Genomic DNA, 18,917 nt, shown 5'->3' with positions numbered 1-18,917 from the left:
TTGCTTTTTGCTGTATTTGAGTCTCCTTTATTTGCTTCATCATTTCCACTTTTTATATAGGCCCCATTGCTGCCTTTGTTGGCTTCTCTGGCTTCAAAAAATTACTTATTTTTTTGTAGAGAAAGATGTAGGGGAAACACTGGAGTCCTCAGCAAACTTGCTCCTGAAATCCCAGCCTTTGTCCCACAGGTCACTGAGAATGACAGGACAAGGAGGTGGTGTCAGATGACAGATCGTGGCCCCTTACAACAAGTGTTCCCAATTTCTGGGATCTGGGCTCCGGGCTCAGCAGGAGTGTTGACCATCCAAGAAGCCCCTTGGATCACAGTTCAGCCCGGTCCCTGCTGGGCAGCCTTGAGCATCACCCTGCCACTTGCCAAGCCCCTGATGCACCTGCTGGGCACTGTGGTCCTAGATGGCACTTAGGTCTTCAGTGACACCACTGGCCTGGATGGTGCAGCCCTGGTATATTGGTCCTTTGTGGCCCTTGTCCCCAGTCCCTGGTTCCTGGTGCCTGGTCCCTGCTCCATTGGCACTGACAGTGAATCACAGGGCTGTTTCCCTGCAGCAGGAGACTGGCCCCTGGGCTCTTATGTTGCGTACTGTCCTGGGAACTGGTGCTCAGGCGTCACCAAATTCATTCCCACCACGCTGAGCTCGCCCTCCTCCAGCCACCAGCAGTCCAGTTTCCAATGGGGCTGGGTTGGCACAGGAAGATGCTCAGGAATAGCTTGGCTCCCACTCTCCAGAGAGAGTGGATTGGAACCTTTTCCATTCTGTCGCACAGCTGGGAATGTAGGCCTTTCCACAGCCAAGGCTCCAGGGTGACCTGGGAGAGGAGGTGGAGCCAGCTGAGCTCATGGGGGTGGGGCGCTTCTACCCAAGTATGTCTATTGATGCTGGGAACATTTTTCTTGAAACAAGAAATATTCTAAAGTTCCTGTGGAGGGCTTGCCTGCTTCACATGTTCAGCTTCAGTACTAGGCCATGAGGCCTAAGTTCATCTGCAGGTCAAGGAGAGCCTAGAAGATGCCTGACTCAAACTCATCTGGCTTCTCATCACTGGGCTAAATAAATGATGTTTGCTGTGGAACTGAATATAGTCTTCTCTTTGGTGAGCACCTATTTGGGAAGAGCCAAAGTGAAAATATGAAGGTGCTGGGGGAAAGGCAAAAAACCCTCTTATCCACACGGTGCTTGTTGCTGGTTGAAAGGGTGAAAGCAAAGGCCTCTATCATAAGAAAAGTAGGAAACCATCTTGGGTCAAGATCTTTCACAAATAGCAAGCAGTGTTGTACTGAATCTAGGAGACAGGAATCTCTTTCCTGACCCACCACCAAAGATAAAAGGTGGTGTTTAGCTACCACAGAGATGAGGGAAAGCAACATTGAGAAAGGCTGACCCTTAAGTCTCAGTTGCATAGGGTCTGCTTGAGATTGAGGCTGAACCAGGACAGCATAGAACCCTGTGCGGAGTAACACACAGCAGTCTACCTGAGTGGGTGTATCCAAGACACAAAAGGATCCTCTCTGTGGTGCAGCTAGGGAGGAACAGGAACAGTGAAGGAAACCTGCCGGCAGTCCAGGCCCCATTCTCAGTACAAAGTAACAACAACCTGCTGCTAACAGAATTGGAAGCTTGTGGAGCATGGTGCAGAGTGATGACAACAACAAATAAAATATATATCCAGATCAATTCCTTACTAGAGTGACTCTCCACACACTAAAAGCCTGACAAGAGAAGTATATAGATATATTCCACTTATCTTAACATCTGCTGTCCAGCAATCCATCTAAAATTACGAGACACAAAAATGCAAGAAAAAAATCCATTTTCAGAAAGTAAAGTAAGCAACAGAAAAATACTGAGCTATATTCCTAGATGTTGGAACTATTAAACAGAGAATAAAAATATAATTATGATTAAATATATTAGCAGGAAAGGTGAATCACATAAATGAATAATGGATGAAATTTAGCAGAAAGAGGGTAAACTAAAACAATACATAAAGAGAAAATTATAAGACTAAATACCTATATTAGGGAAAAAAAGGCTAAAATTAATGATCATGGCTTCTGCCCTAGAAAAAGAAGAGTAAACTAAACTCAAATTAAGCAGAAGGAAATTATAAAGGTCACAGTGGACATCAATGAAATATAAAACAAAGAAACCAATAAAGAAAATCAATGAAAACAAAGCTATTTCTTGGAGAAAATTAATAAAATTGATAAATCTCTATCTAGATTGATCAAGAAGATGATTCAAATTATCAACATTAGGAATGGGAGAGGCAACATTACTACAAATTCTACAGATATAAAAAAAATTACAAGGGATTATTAGGAACACCTTTATGCCAAAAAATTTGACAACTTAGATGAAAAGGACAAATTGCTGCAAAGACCCAAACTAGCTAAGTTCACTCAATGGGAAATATATAATCTGGATATTTCTATATCTATTATTAAAATTGATTTTATAATTAGTAACTTTCTCACAATGACACTCTTCTCCTAGAAACTTTTACTGGTGACTTCTACCAAATATTTAAGGACAGAATAACAAACACTAATTATACACAAACTCTTCCAGAAAAATGAGTAGATATGATTATATTCCAACTTAGTTACTGAAGTCAGCATTATCCTTACAAGGAAGGCTTAAAATTCAGAAATCAACTAAAGTGATTTCCATATTAGGAGACTATGAATATAGAAAACATGTTTTCATCTCAAAAGTTGCAGAAAAAAGCTTTTGATAAGAATCCAACATCCATTTTTGATCAAAACAAACAAACAAACAAACCAACAAGCAAACAAAAAAAACCTCTCAACAAAATAGAAGGGAGCATCCTGGTCAAAAAAAGAAAAATCTTATAGATTGCATCATACTTAATTGTCAAAGACTAAATGCTTTCCCCTAAGATCAGGAATAAGGGACTGGTGGTTTCTCTTACATGTGTATTCAACATTGGACTGGTACTAGCCAGTGCAATAAGGTATGAAAAGAAAATAAAAGGAATTCAAATTGGAAGAAGTTCAAGAGCCTTATTTGAAGATGGTGTGAATCTATGTAGAAAATAGAATCAACCAAAAAGGAAACTAGAACTAACAAGTAAGTTTAATAAGATTTCATAATATAAAATCAATATATGATAATCTATTTTTGTAATCTAGGAAGAAAATATTAAAATTAAAATAAAAGCACCATTTACAATAAAATATAAATATATAAAATACTTAGTAATAAATGTGACAAAAGAAGAGCAAGTCTTATTCATTGCATACTATAGAATGTTGCTTGGAACATTTTTAAAAGAATGAATTAAATGAAGATAACTATTATGCTCATGAATCAAAAGACTCAGTAATGTTATCAAAGACAAAATTGTGCAAGTGTCATGGTGAGCGATGCATTGTGGGGAGCACGGGGCTCCTGGATCTGAGGGTCACTGTCCAGAGCCAGCTGAGGAGGGAGCAGGGCTCTGAATCCTACAGAGCCTGTCCTAGGGTTGTCACCAATGGGGGGAATAAACATGAATCATCGCAAACACTTCTCTGTGAGAAGCGGGGAAAGGCACTTCCCTCTGGTAGAGAAGCCCCTGAGCCCCTTTTTCCAAAGGCTTTTATTGAAAAGGTTATCAGTGGGGTCAGGTAATAGGCATGTGCAGCTTATCTCATTACATCAGTATGTTAATGTTTACAAAGAATAGATGATGTTTTGAAGAAAACAAATGGCAGGAACACACTGATTTACATGGGTCCAAGAGGAGACTAGTAAACATCAGAGCGCTAAAGGGTGTAAGGTTAGGGTCTGTGAATAATGTAAATTTCCTTCTCTGCAATAGCTGGCTATCATAGCTTTTGAGAAAGAAACAAAGCATGCTTTAAATAATTTATTTCTAGGCCTGATATCCCCTGGGAACCACCAGGTCCAGTTTAGAACTGACTCCAGTATTGTTTTGAGCCTGAGCCAGATGGGGGCAGGGAGCTGCCAAGAGACGAGGAGATTCTTTCAGATAGAATGAGGACCTGGCCATGTCCAAGCCGAGCTGAGGGGTGTGGGCCTTTTTGCCCTTTCTCCATATCTACCAAGTCCTTGACCTGCTGCCCATACCAGCTGTGTCTGGCTTAGGTCATCACTCCTTTTGAGGAATCTTACCTGTCATTGACTACCAACCATCACAGAGCCAAGCAGGGTGATGTGAGGGAGGCAAGGGCTACGCCGCTGCCAGGGGGACAGGTTTCGTCTCCTCAAAGGCCTGTTTTCCCAAGGCCTCCTTGATTAGCTCCAGCCTTGGGGCCCTCTTGCCTGTTGGCAGGGCTACAGTATCTGAAACCAGACAGGGCATTTCCCAACATATAAGCACCTAGGCTACTGAAAAAAAAATAAAATTAAAGTAAAAAATATCATGGTAGTAGGAGAGTGTGTGGAATGGCAGGAAGACGTGAGGGCAAGGAATAGAAGATGGAAGTAAGCATGAAAATGTAGACTGAGGCCAGTTTGTGAAGGGCTTTGTATGCCCTGCTAACAGTTTGGGCTTTTTCTTTGGGAAGAAAAAGAAAGTGGGAAGTCATTGCCAGTTTTATCTCCTTCTATCTTTCAATTTTGAAGTAGTTTAAGATTTATTGAAAAATTGCAAAAATTGTTCACTTTCCTTGTATTGTGCCTTACCCTACTTCCTCTGATATTAACATCTTACATAACCATAGTATAATTATCAAGAACAGTCCATTAAAATTGATATATTATTATTAATTGAACTATAAACCTTATTTAAAATTCACCAATTTCTTCAATAACTTTTTTCTGTTCCAAGATCTTATCCAAGATCCCGTTTTGCATTTAGCTATAATTTTTCCTTAGTGTCTCCCATGTGTAATAGTTTCTTACTCTTTTGTTGATGGCTTTAAAACATAGAAATGACATAATGGGATTTTTTAAAAAATAGGTATCATTGTTTGTAATGTAGATGATTGGAGAAAGGTTAAGCTGGGGCCTATGGAATTACACCAGTTTGGTGATAGTTTTAGTAATTGGATTAGTGGTGATATTGATTGAACTAAGGAACTGGCAGTGGATATTTTAAGAGAGTAGTTTTGAGAATTATTTAGGAAGTAAAATTAAGAGAATGGGTTAATCAAAAGAGATTTGAAGGGGTATGAGGAATAAGATAGAGGAAATGCTTGAAGATGACTGGTGAGTTTTGGCTTTAATATTCTAGATAAATCACAGTAAGTAAGAGAGCAATGTAAAATATTATTTTTGTCATTTTCTGTCTTCCTCTTACACAAACATAAACACACAGTTTCTCATATCTTTTTACCAAGATATTATTTTTATTTTACAAGATATAATTTGCTAGAGTATATTAAATATGCTGTCACTCATCTTGAAAGGAACAGTTCTAAATCCAGAATGTGCCATAGTACAAAAGAATAATAAATTTAGTAACTAGGATTTTGATAAAATGATGGAAAAAGTTTTGAAGGTAGAACTATAATATGATATGATTATCATTCTTGTTACAATTATGTTTAATCCTCACTTTCTGCTGGCTTGAATTATGTAGAGAAAAACTAACTTTTATCTATATCAACCAAATATAAGATTGTGTGTTCATCTATTTCTCTAAATTCTTATTGTTTTATCTTCTGTCAGCTAATGATCAGCTATGGGGTATAGGATGGTGAAGATTTTGTTTTAGATAAGATGATTATTTGATGTCTGTAAATTATGGGAAGAAGACTTTTCTAAACATGATATGAAGGGAAATATTTCTGGGAGTAAAAGATTGACAAGTTTGATTGTATAATAATTGTACACTTATAATAACTATATAAATTATACATAAATTTAAAATACAAGAATAAAGGAAGGTATTTAACATGTAAATAGCAGATAAAAAGTTGATACTGAAGCTCTCCTTCAAATTAACAACAAAAAGCAAACAAAACTACTCACAGATCACATTTCTTGACTACTTCTCCATTTTCATCTGCACTATTCTCCAGCATGGTCTTTCCATTTCAGCTCCCTGGCTCTTCTGTCTTCCTCTCAGGTATTTCTTGATCTTTCTGCCGCAGGATCTTTGCACATTCTGTTTCTCCTGTTTAGAAATATTTTCTCTACCCTTTGTTATCAAGATAACTTCTTTTCACTTAACTAGGTTCTACTTACCTTTCAGATTGCAACCCCAGATTCACTTCTGCATAAAAGGCTTCCCCAAACAACAATCTAGGAAAAATACTTTGGAGCCATCATATAATAATGGCCCTTTTTGCATGTACCCAGTATGTACATTTTACATACATAACATATAGATATCTATGCACATAAATGTGTTCATTGCAGAACTGTTATTACCATTAAAAGAGGAGGGAATTAATCTGAACTTCCACAAATAGGAGGTTATAATAATACATAATTGAAAGGTTCTAAAATATATTCCAGGCTTGTCTTCACTACTAATTAGAAATGTAAAAAAGAGGCTCAGTTCATTGTTCTATAAAGGAGGATAGGAACTTATCCAATATAGGCATGCTGATTTTGTAAATTATAAACAGCTATATAAAAACATACTAATATTTATTCATTATATTATCATTGTTATCACATTATTGTTTGTAGAGCCACTTTAGGGCTTGATGGAAAGTGTACTCAGTACTTTGCAGTTTTTTTCTCAGCAGCTGTTTTCATGCTTGTTAAAATTGTCTGTGTATACTTTCTGTATTTGGAGCTGAAGCTATACAAACATAATGACTTATACCCAAGCCCAAAAGAAAAGAGAAAGAATGGTATCCACATTATTATTGTCCTTTTCTCTTTTACATTAGGAAGCTGAAATTTACTGAATCTTGTAGTAAGAGAGGATTAAGTGACTTCCAGTTTTTATATGGGCCTCTGAGTTTAAAAGCAATTATTTTTCAGTTCTTTATGGCCTAGGCATTGAAATCTGTGCCAGGTTTGAATCCCAGCTCTGTCGTTTACTAATGATATGAATTCGGACAATGCATTTAACTTCACTGAGCCAGCTTCCCCACTTGAAAATGGGAATAGTAATAGCTTTTCTGGACAAGGTTGTTATGAAATGGAAATGAAAAAATAAAGTGACTTATAATAGGTGCTAGGTTAAATGTTTAGTACACCTCAGGCTTTGATCACAAATTATAACAAAGGTTCATGCTGGCTTTTTTAGATGGCTGAAAAATAGTTAACTGAAAATTATTCAGTTAGTTCATTAGATGGTTGGTAATCAACCATTTTAGTCAGTCATATTATTTGCAAGAAGAAATTAAGTTTTAATGCTTTTTAATTATAATAAAATGAATATTTTTCAGTATTTTCAATTCCTAAGTAGATAATTATGATTAAATTGGACCTTGTAACACAACCTATATATAAAGACCATCTTTATTTAAAATTTGTTCCAAATGATTATATTTTTGGCAAACTACATTGATGATGTGTCAAATTAATCCTACCTTTTATATCCTACCTCTCAGCTGGTTGCCAGAAATCACATTTGCAAAGAATGCTAAATGTCTAGAGTAGGCTGAAAATGTTCTGTATTACTATATTCTTACAAGTATAAAAGCAAATGTCAAATGCTTTTTGGTGGATGAAAAAGGAAAAAAGCAATTATAAATACTATACTTCTGATTCATTAATGGATTAAATAGAAAAAATGAAGTTAAATTAAATTCAGCTGTTCAGAAAGAGTACAAATCATTCCTATCTGCCATGAAAGCTTACCATATTTTCTTATTTAGAAAAGTTCACTGATTTTAAAATTCAATATTGATTAAGAATTTTTCAAGAAAAATAATCTATCATATTAAATGTATTGAATAATTTTAAAATATATCTTAATTTCAGATATGATGAAGTATAGAACCTACATACATTTTAGAATTGTGGAAATATGGTATGAAGTCTTTTTGGTTTACTACTGCGAAAAAAAAGATAAGAATCCCTTTGGGGGGGACTATGATTTTTATTTACTCTGTTTATCTTCTTTACCTTTACCTCACTCCTACTTACACACTAAGGTAATTAGAACAATAGAGAAATTCTACTCCCCAATTATGGTCATATTGTTAATAATATTTTTGAAAAAAGAGAAATAAAGGGAAATCAACAAATATCAGATGTGGTACAACAATCACATCAAAGAGCACTGTAGTTATACTCTACCAGACTGATATTTCCAGAAAGGGTTACACTTAGCACTGCTCAGATAACACATCATAGTTCACACCCAGGGCTATTAGCCCAGGATGAATAAAGTGGAGCTCCTAAGGGTAGACTTAGTCATCTGCATTTTTTAAAACATCCACTTTGAATCCTGATGCAGGGAGATTTTGGAAATTCACTATGGTGATAGACTGGGAGATCTTTGAGGATAGAAACTGTCATATGCATTCTCTCATATTCAAAGAAGCTCCTGGCACATGGTTGAAAATTGATTAAAATGTGTTAAATACATTTAAAGATAGCTAAAGAACAAGTGTATGAATGGAATGGGCTGAAGTCCTGAGGTGATTTAAAATCTTTGTAAGAGCTTATATCTGAACAAATTAATTGGTCAAAATAAACACTAAGTCAGAAAAAATATCACAGGCAATAAGTATATTCAAGAAGGATGGTGCTATCTTAAAATATTTTACTGAGTTCTCATTGAGTGTTCAATAACAGGGGATCGATTTCAATACCCTTTATAATTTTATTTTAATATTATTTTATTTAAGAAAATGAAGACTCAAATGGATTAGTTTAAAAAATGAGAAAGATACATGAATTTATACAGAGAACTTTGTTTCCATAACTTGTTAATAACCAAAAAGGGTGAACATGTTGATAAAGAAAGAAAGAAAGAAAGAAAGAAAGAAAGAAAGAAAGAAAGAAAGAAAGAAAGAAAGAAAGAAAGAAAGAAAAGAAAGGAAGAAAGGAAGAAAGGAAGGAAGGAAGAAAGAAGGAAAAGGGAGGAAAAGTGTGCTTTCAGCAATTAGTACAGACTCTAAACATCTTTGATAGAGTGAAATCTCAAACAGCTGGAGTCACAGAGCCCACAGCTGTTCAATATGCTCTATATGTTTGGGGGTTCATCTGTACATGCATACATAATATAAATAAATGACAAGGCTTAAAATAATAGCATGAAAGAAATATAACATTGAGAAGTCCTTGTCTTGAATTCTTATAATTAAAACATGGAAGATACCCACAAAAACACACTGTGATCTTCCAAATTCAGTTTCACACTGTATTTAACAAACTGAAGTATGCATTGTATGGAACTATAACTAAATAACGTGGCATTCTAACAGTCAAGATATGAAATTCTTGTAGCAAATGGTAGGCTGCTTCACTAATCCTTGTTTCTATTCTTGCTGTTGCTCTTTATTTTCTCAAATCTCTCTTCTGCTGTCATGAGTTATAGTCTTTTTTTTGTACTAAACTTTTTATAGGACTCTGTGAAGGATCAATTTCCAGAGCTAATCAATTTGTATCTTCTCTGCTTTGAGCAAATATTTATTTTGATAAAATGAGGCAAAATAGGCATGAAATATAGCCGTAATAGGTTGTCTTGAAGAACTGTTGTTTCATGTGCCCAACTGGGGTTGTGTCTGGGTCAGCCAGTCCCAATCCATTTTAGGTGTGTCAGTTCTTCCTTTCTCTTTAGTGGGACTACCTATTTTACCAAACCTAATGGGACAGTCTTTAATTGATCTTTCCCCTCTGGAGAGCTCTATCTATCTTTTCTTTGCCATGCAAAATTTTAAGTTTACAAATATCATTTGCTAGCTATGGTGACATGGATAGTGAACAATGAGTTAGAGACTAGTCTTTTTTTAAAGAGAAGTATATGCTTTTTGACAACTGTAATCAATAATCAACAGCAGGTGGAACAGTACTAGAGGGATGCACATCTATGGCTTGTAGGCTACCACTCCCCTCCACCCCAATCTTTTCCTCTGAGAAACCCAACATAAATAATCACTTTGGTACTCTTTCTTATTGAGTCTCAGAATCTCTCAAATAGTGTTCCAGAATGCCGACTTATGAAACAGTTGTGGTTAGCCTAGCAATTAAAGATGATTTTGCATTCCTAGACTACATAATCTCTGAAGAGCTTGTCAGATCTAACAGTATATCATTCTCTGATTGCAATTTTTAATGGTTCTTATTTTGATTTGATAGGGAAATTTCAGTAATTCTTGCTAATTTATATATATAGCAGGATGAATAATACCAAACAGTAGATAATCTAAAAATAACACATTTTCTTACATAGTAATAACTTTTTCTAATATTTGTTTAGTTTGTATACTTACTAACAGAGGTTAATAGAAAGTGATATAGTTGATTGGAGGAAATTATAGATTATATGCTACAGTATATTTATTTGCTAAATAATGATTACTATATGACCTTTTGAAGTTACCTAATTTTGAAGATTAAAATAGATAATTTTCATGTATTTTAAATATGAGAAAATATAATATTAAAATTGAATTTTTCATCTCAAACTTTTATATGTATAACTTTATAACATTAGTGATAGATTTATATAAAATGTTATTTAATCATTCTTAATGTAATCTAAAGATAGAATTCAACTTTGTATACCCTAATGTATTCTTATTTTGATTTTAAATGCTAAATGAAGCAAGCATTTAATCAAAATATTCTTTAAACAGTGAATTTCTACTTGTTTATATAATCAATAATGGTATTATTTACTACAATAATGAAACAATCTATTGACTAGTGTTGTTGCCTAAATTCATTGAAAGTATAACTATAAAATCACATACATGTTTCATTAACATACATAGGTACTATGATTTTTACTGAAACTCTAAACTCAATCTGTTATGGTCTAAGGAATGTTCACTTCTGATGCTACTTTTCACATTTATTTGAAATCATATAACCTCTCTTATCCTTGAAAATCATATTTATAATGATTTCTAATTTATTTACTATGTATTGTCTTAGCATTAATTATAATAAATTTATTTGATGGTTTTATGCATGTTAATAGTATAACTTTTAAACTTATTTTGTCACCTTTCATTAACTAGCCAATTAATTACAATAGGTATTTATCATATAAGTCTTCCTTTGAATTTTTAAGAATTATGTACAGGGAATAAGAACCATAATTGGTGGGTACGAAATAGACAGGGGGAGCTCTAGCTGCTGTGGCTCAGTGGATTGAGCACCGGCCTGCAAACCAAAGGGCTGCGGGTTCAATTCCCACTGTAGGGCACATGCCTGGGTTGCAGGCCAGGTCACCAGCAGGGGGCAAGCAAAATGCAACCACATATTAATGTTTCTATCCCTCTTTCCTCTTCTCTTCCCCTCTCTAAAAGTAAATAAATAAAATCTTTTAGACAGGGGGAGGTTAAGAATAGTATAGGAAATAGAGGAGCTAAAGAACTTATAAATCATGAACTAAGGCAGGGGGGCTACTGGGAGGAGGGTAGCGTTAGGGGAGAAAAAATGGAACAATTGTCATAGCGTAATCAATAAAATATACTTTAAAAATGTAAAGCAATCTATATTAATGTCTGAATACAGAGAATATAATAACTAGAATACCTAAAATCTAGAATAAAGCCTGAGCCAATTATAATAGCGAACTTCCTTAAATGGGATTTATTTTGTCTTGACTTCTTAAAATTTACTTTTGATTTTTTTCGATGTCTTGCCTTCAAAGGTTGACATTCTGAGATAACATTTCATAAGTCTTCTTTCTTTATATGCTGTCTTTATATTTACTTATAATTTATATTTGAACTAATTTCAATGTGTTTTGAAGTAAGCATATAGTCACAGACAGAATAGTTAAAATTAAATTAAAACAGATATTGTCTATGTGATCTTTGGTTGGAGAATCCTTCACTACAACAAAAAGTTGCTGGTTCATTCTGGTCAGGGCACATACCTAGGTTGCAGTTTTGATCCCTGGCCGGTGAGTGAGCTTGAAGCAACTGATTGATGTTCTTCTCTCTCTCTTTCTCTCACTTTCTCTCTCTCCCTCTCCCTCTTCCTCTCTCTCTCTCTCTCTCTCTCTCAAATCAATAAACATATGCTAGGGTTAAGATTTTAAAAAGTTAAAATAACAGAGATCATAAATCATATAGAAGAAATAAAAAATTGTTCAGCTGGAAACCAGAATGAGATAGTTGCTGAAATTTAGTACTGATTTGACTGTGAATTTTCTGACTTGTCCAGGATAAGAGCAAAAAGATGTTCAATTCTTTATTTTAGGAAGAGAAACCAAGAATTACCGAAGTTGTAAATACCAGATGGCTCTGTTTCCTGTGGTCAGAAATGTGTTACTCAAACCTTCATCCCCCACCCCCACTTCATTCATCACCAGTTTAATATTATCTCCTTTTTGAAAATCTTATATTATATACTTAGTAAGGAATTATCTCTTCTCTGATTTATCCATTAATAATTATAAAAGCATGGCTATCACTATCATCTGAGAGGCAAATAACAGACACTAAATTGTTTCCAGCCCTGGCAATGATCCTGCTAATAAGTTCATGCTATTTTACCCTCTTTAACACATGAAGAAACTGAGATCAAGAGAAGCTAAATAATTTTCTAAAAGGGCAGCACTTTCTAAAAACTCTATTCCAATAGCACTTTGTCATTTGAGGATCACCTCAGGTAGAATATTCCTTAAAAAATTTTTCCATAGCTGTGTAATAACTGTATAAACTTAATTCACTGTTGATCTAAGAAGAGAAAATATAAACTCATTGACATTTGAATATTACTGTGCTTTCCTGCAGCCTGTGAACTTATGAATCAAGGCATCTTGGCACTGGTCAGTTCCATTGGCTGCACATCAGCGGGGTCCCTCCAGTCCTTGGCTGATGCCATGCATATCCCCCACCTCTTCATTCAGCGCGCAACAGCTGGGACCCCAAGGAGTGGCTGTGGACTCACCCGAAGCAACAGGAATGATGACTACACACTCTCGGTTCGCCCCCCTATCTACTTAAATGATGTTATCCTGAGAGTTGTCACAGAATATGCCTGGCAGAAATTCATTATATTTTATGACAGTGAATACGGTAAGTGTGATTTGTATGCATTTTGTAAGTTGATATTTGCATGGCAAAAAATGTCATAAAATCGTGAAAAACTTCAAGGAGCTTACTCATTGTTATCTGTGTTCTTCTTGTCCTGTCATATGCTTCTAATAAATCTAGCAGTAACAACAAAAATTTTAAGGGAAAGTTCAATCGTTTCTATTAAATCCCTTTGAAATCAGACTTTAATATAAATACCTGTATCTAATGCTCAGTCTATAAATATTTCCAAAGGGAATCTGACTCTAGTATATCTTCAGGTGTCAAATAATGCAGTCATAAAGATAAAACTGTCATGTTTCCCTTTCAAAAACATTTGTATCTTTATATAATGACAAAAGGCCATTTTGCACAGATCCTGGAATACTGAAAAAATTACTTATTTCTATTTATTGGTTCCAAAAATATCTGACATATCTTACACCCTTTTGTAGACTTTCGTAACTACTTAGTATTTAACTTGGGGGACGGGCACGTCACTGAAATTACATTACTTTAAATTAGCATGGCATGTTATCTACGATATGAAATCTCACAAAAATACTAAGTCGTATGAAGACAATATATTTAACTTTCTAAGGTAAGACACAAAGCATTTTCCCTAAATTTACCGTAAATGGGGATATTTTAACCTCCATTTAATTAAGTAAGTAAAAATGATATTATTTTGTTTAATTTTTTCCCTGAATTAATCTATTTGTTTTCTAACTGACTGATCCCAGAGATGTTCAAATATAGTTTCATATTTTTATTATTGGGAGAATGAGGATGGATATAATCAAGTGAAAGGAAGAAACAGATTGTAAGGAATATACATTTTGAAATATGTGTTTCCTTAGAGATTAGCCGTAAGATGGAACCTCAGAAAAAAAAATTTCCATTCAGTATGGACGGGTCTAGTTTTCACAGTTTTGTGAAAAAACAAGATTTCACCTTCTGAAGCATAACTTATTTTCCTTAGCATATAAATAAACAATCATTTTTTAAAATAATGGTGTTCTTTTTGTAAACTACCCAGCATTGTGAACAATACTGGAAAACAGTTACACAAGAGTGGGCCAGAAGAGGCATCAATAGAACTGAACACAAAAAAGGTTGGCAGAAATATGGGAAGCAACAAATAAGAACTCCTGTGGACTCCCAGCGAGGGAAAGCAAGCGGTAGCTACATTTAGCCCTAAATATTCAAAGATCACATGGGGTTTTGGCAGCCAGAGTCACATTAAACTTGATGGGTAGATTTCAGCCAAAAGTCTGTGGCACTCTCCGGAAGCACATTCTTTTGTCTCCAGCACGGAAATCCTTATTTTTGTTGCTTAATTCACATTATTTAGGGGTCAGTGAACAAAAACCAAGAGACTAAAATGAATAAAATAAACAAAAAGAAAATTAAAAATAATTGGCTCATCAGTAAAAGTAAGGACTGAACACAAATTTGAAATTCATTGATAGGATTATTTAATGGACATAGCGAATTGTACCAATGGAACCAACCTGCTGAGTATGGTTTTGTCAATTTTCTTCCAACAAGATAATCTATGATTTTTATAACCTTAAATGGCATTCTTATGACCTCTGCTGAAACATAGTTTGCAATTATGAATTTTTAAACCCTACATTTTTATTTAAGGGGAGAAAACACTTTTTAGTTAGTAGTACAAAAACGTCCTATAAAATAAGGAACACAAAAGTGCTTTGTTTTAAGACACTTTTACAATATTAAAATAAGAATTTTATTCTTTAATATAAGTGTCCATGAGGAAAGAAAATCCTTTGTTATCTTGTTTCTAAGTCCTACATGGATTACAGTTAGGAAATTGTTATAAGAGAATACATTTTTGTTATTGATGAGGTAAATATTTTTGAAAATGTACAATAAATGTATAGTAACATAAAATCATTCACATGCATTTGAAATTCTTCCATGTCTTTTGAGTAAATAAGATGCTATAATCTCAATGTAGGACTGGGTCCTCTAATAGAAGCAGGGTTTGTTATAGGAATAAAAAACAAATATCTTTTACTCTGATGGTAACTTGCTTTTGACTTATTATTTAATTTAATAATTTATAAAAAATTACCTTGCTTGTATCATTAAAATGGCTTCCAGTTATACTTTTGTATAGTGAAAGAAAATTTTTCTTTGATACTTACAATACATCTTTCTAGTAAAGAACTGGACCAGAGTCCAAAATAAACATCGTTATTCCAAATACTTTGTACTTTGAAGAGGGCTATGTTTATTTACATATCTATTCATCAATGTCATCATTTTAGGTTCAAACATTGGAATTATACTTGACTTTTATTTTGGTTATCAGGAATTGCTTTCATTAATGAATGGATTAAGCCTCATCTGTGGATGGAATCAGGCAACCTGCTGGAGCCAAATGTTATTGAACATGTATTTTGCTTAAAAAAATATACTTTAAAAAAAGATTAAGCTTCTATATCCAGTTAATTAGAGAAACACTTTTTTTTTCCCCAAAGCAGTTAATTATGAATGAGGGCACAGTATAAAAGTCTACTTTAAATTCCCTAACAAAGAAGATTCAAGTCTTTGATTCTAAGTAAATGCGTGAAAAGAGGAAAAAAATGTGGAAACTTAATTTGAATGGATTGATTCAAAAGATTTTTTAAAAGGCTTGAAAAGAGTTTAGAAAGTGTTGAGCTTTCAAAAAAATCTGTCATTCAGGAAATATTCAGTGCTCATTTACTTAGTGCGATGCAAAGTATGAGATAAAAACTTTTACAGAATGCAGTCAACCTTTATGATACTTACCATTTAAAAAAAAAGGTAAAATATTTATATGACCCTCTTAATACAGAAAATAATGTGTCATGGATGGTGCAAACTAAACACTAGTGGGGTGTAATAAAAAGTGTTTAATTTCAGCAGCAGTAATCAAAGGTTTATAGGTAGACTTCAACTTGATTGTTACCTCTCAAAATCCTACCAAACTTTCACAAAATATGGCAGACAACTGACCCAATAAAGAGAAAATGTGAACAAAGCTTGCAGCAATAAAAACATTTAAAATAATATCCCTGAACATTTTTATTTGCCAGGGACAAGAATAAGTATTTTATATTATACCATTTAATCTCCTCAACAACTCTAATGAAGTAATGTTATTATCACAGTTTTACAATTGGAAAACAGAAGCAACTGATGTGTAACGTGTTCACAAAACATAGCTAAGGAGTATCAAAACTGAGATGTAAAGTCTGACCAGAGCCTATACTCCGAACCGTGTATAATGAATATTAAGAGGTTGCAGTGAACTATCACCCCAAAATATAACAAAGGCTGATTATATAGAGAATGTTTATTGTATCCAGGCAAGGTTCTAAGTGCCTTGCATGTATCATATCATTTAATCATCATAGCAGCCCTGTGAAGTAGATGATGATGATGACGGTGATGATTTCTGTAAGTGACAAAACTGACGTATTAAGAAGTCAGGTAACATGAAAGTAAGTCAAGAAGCCTAGATTCAAACACTGATAGTCTCATTTATACCCTTTCAATACTAGAGTACTTTGATGTCATAGAAATAAATATAAGGTTAAGATATGAACAACTGTAAAATAAAAAAAAGCTTAAAAATGAAATATGTAGAATATATTTATTAAAGAGAGACAATGACATCAAGTCTGCAGTTACAATAGAAAAAATAGAATTGAACTGTGATCACCTAAGGATTATGGAGTCATAGAGCAAAGGTTAGAATTGAATGTAGTGGAAACCTAGGACCCCAATTTGATAGTAAATCAGAATGACCAGAAGAGCTTTTTAATCATCATAATACCTGGTCCCATCCCAGAACCCTAAAATCAAACTTTTTGCAAGGTAGGCACAAGCACCATTATTTTAACATGCCCCAAGCAATTCTGATAAAGCCAGGTTTATACCTTAATAAGGCACTTTGAAAACAAATTTCAGCAGGTTGCTTCCTCAATGTCTTTGATCGGTAGCATTGTTGGCCCTACCAGAACCCAGAGTACTCCAAGGAAGAGGGAATTCACATATTGAAGAAGCCTACTTCACAATGTACATTGGACATTTCTAAATTGTCAGAAACTTTTTCTTGATGTGAAACTTAAAACACATTGAACAAAATGACCCATTTTCAGTAATTACGTAAGTAGCCAGTTTGTTTATAATAATTTATCAATAAGTAAAGAATATTATTACTTAGTCTTCTACTACCTAATTACCAAGAACAATTTCCCATTTTCAATATGAAGTGCTTTTCAGGTGTTCTACCTTTCTAAATGCTTTTATTCCTATCTATTCTAGTTTTTCAATCATATTATCTGACACATGATTCCACAATGTGCCACATGCTCTTATTGCCTACACGAGAGAGGTGAAACTACTACCTATCTTTAGGAAAATGAAAACACTTATACTTTGTTGTGTGTCCTTATAATTTCTGCATTTAAAAAATTTTATGTTACTCCTTATTGTATTACTCATTATATTGCCTTACCCTTCAAATTGTGCTTATCTTTCAACCAAATCTCTGAAAGGAACTTTGGTCAAGTAGGTGGAATACGATATATATAGGAAGAGTTAATAAAAACAATTGACAGTAGTCTAGGCAGTCTCACTATCAGAGAAGTCTAAGCAAGGCGTTAATGGCTAGATTCCAGAATCACGGAACTGACAATATAGTGAAACCAGAAAGTTATAGGCGTAGGTTGTCTTCAAAATAGAATAAAAATAGGTAGATTGCTTTAGTGGGAGGATCCTATTCTGAGACTATTGATGAGAGAACAGTTGAATTTCAGGACTGGGAGAACTGAATAGAATAATATAAGCAGTAAGATTGAACTGCTCTTCATCAAATGAGCTACTTGGGTTCTTTAATTTCCTTTACCTGAAACAGTGCTGATCCCAGCCTGATCCTGGCATGGATCTATTGGTAGATCTACATGATGGATCTAATTCTGGAGACTGGAAGGATGATAAGGATTATCATAAGAGGAATCTAAGCAGCTTGTTATGGTGATGACAAAGACATGATCTTTTTGAATGTAGTAACTTACCCTCGTCTCTCAGGCAAGACAGATGGCATTGGTGACCCAAAGCACATCCTTACAGATTATTGCACTAAAGAATGACCCTTCTCATTCTTCATCCATGTATCAAATATCATCTATATGGATCTATCCATATATCAATCTCAGGCCCCATTCGGGTCCTGTGCTAATCCTTGAACCAAATAATTTGGTTAGGGGCATAGCAGGCTCTCGGCCTGAGATGAGTTACATGATGATTCCCTGAATGAAGAACAGGCGTATGTGGGTACATGTTCTTTCCCTTTCCAACTTGAAGAAAACCTTACTTAGAAGAAAAAAAATTAAATATCAATTAGGTTATTTTAATTAAATTATTTTAAATTTAATATTAAATTGAATTATATTAAATTTTTTAAATTATAAATATTTGTCTTTATAATTCAACATTTAAAGTTGCTTTTAAAACATGTGCTTCTTTAGTTTGAATTTGTTTATGTTTCTTTGGTCAACATAAACTATTTTATATTCTTAGCCTTTCTGACATTTTCCTTACAGATTTAGTAGAGTCTTTTACAAGATTTTTTTACAAGATCTTTTCTTGGAAAATCTCTTTTACAAGATTTTTAGTTATATATAAATCTTTAATTTGTTAAATTCAGTATTTCTGAAAATCAGAGACCTAAAAGTGCATAATAGTTGTTGATAAAATAAAATAGCTTAGCATGGAAATGACTAAATTAAGTGCCATATTTTGTGGTGCATAATGTGC

General features: G+C 34.1%; 1 protein-coding gene across 1 annotated transcript in view; it reads left to right on the top strand.

The window, feature by feature from the left end:
* Positions 1-18,917, top strand: part of GRID2 (glutamate ionotropic receptor delta type subunit 2) — a 1,366,516-nt gene that overhangs the window by 663,603 nt on the left and 683,996 nt on the right. Inside the window, exon 3 of the mRNA XM_054591733.1 lies at positions 12,819-13,103. Coding sequence (XP_054447708.1) covers positions 12,819-13,103 — 285 coding nt within the window. The remainder of the gene's footprint in view (positions 1-12,818; positions 13,104-18,917) is intronic.

Source organism: Pteronotus mesoamericanus, unplaced genomic scaffold (genome assembly GCF_021234165.1).
Source record: "Pteronotus mesoamericanus isolate MK-2021 breed Mesoamerican mustached bat unplaced genomic scaffold, CSHL_Meso_final scaffold_232, whole genome shotgun sequence".
NCBI lineage: Eukaryota > Metazoa > Chordata > Mammalia > Chiroptera > Mormoopidae > Pteronotus > Pteronotus mesoamericanus.
Note: the sequence above shows the minus strand (reverse complement) of the source record. Positions and strands in the feature narration are given on the sequence as shown.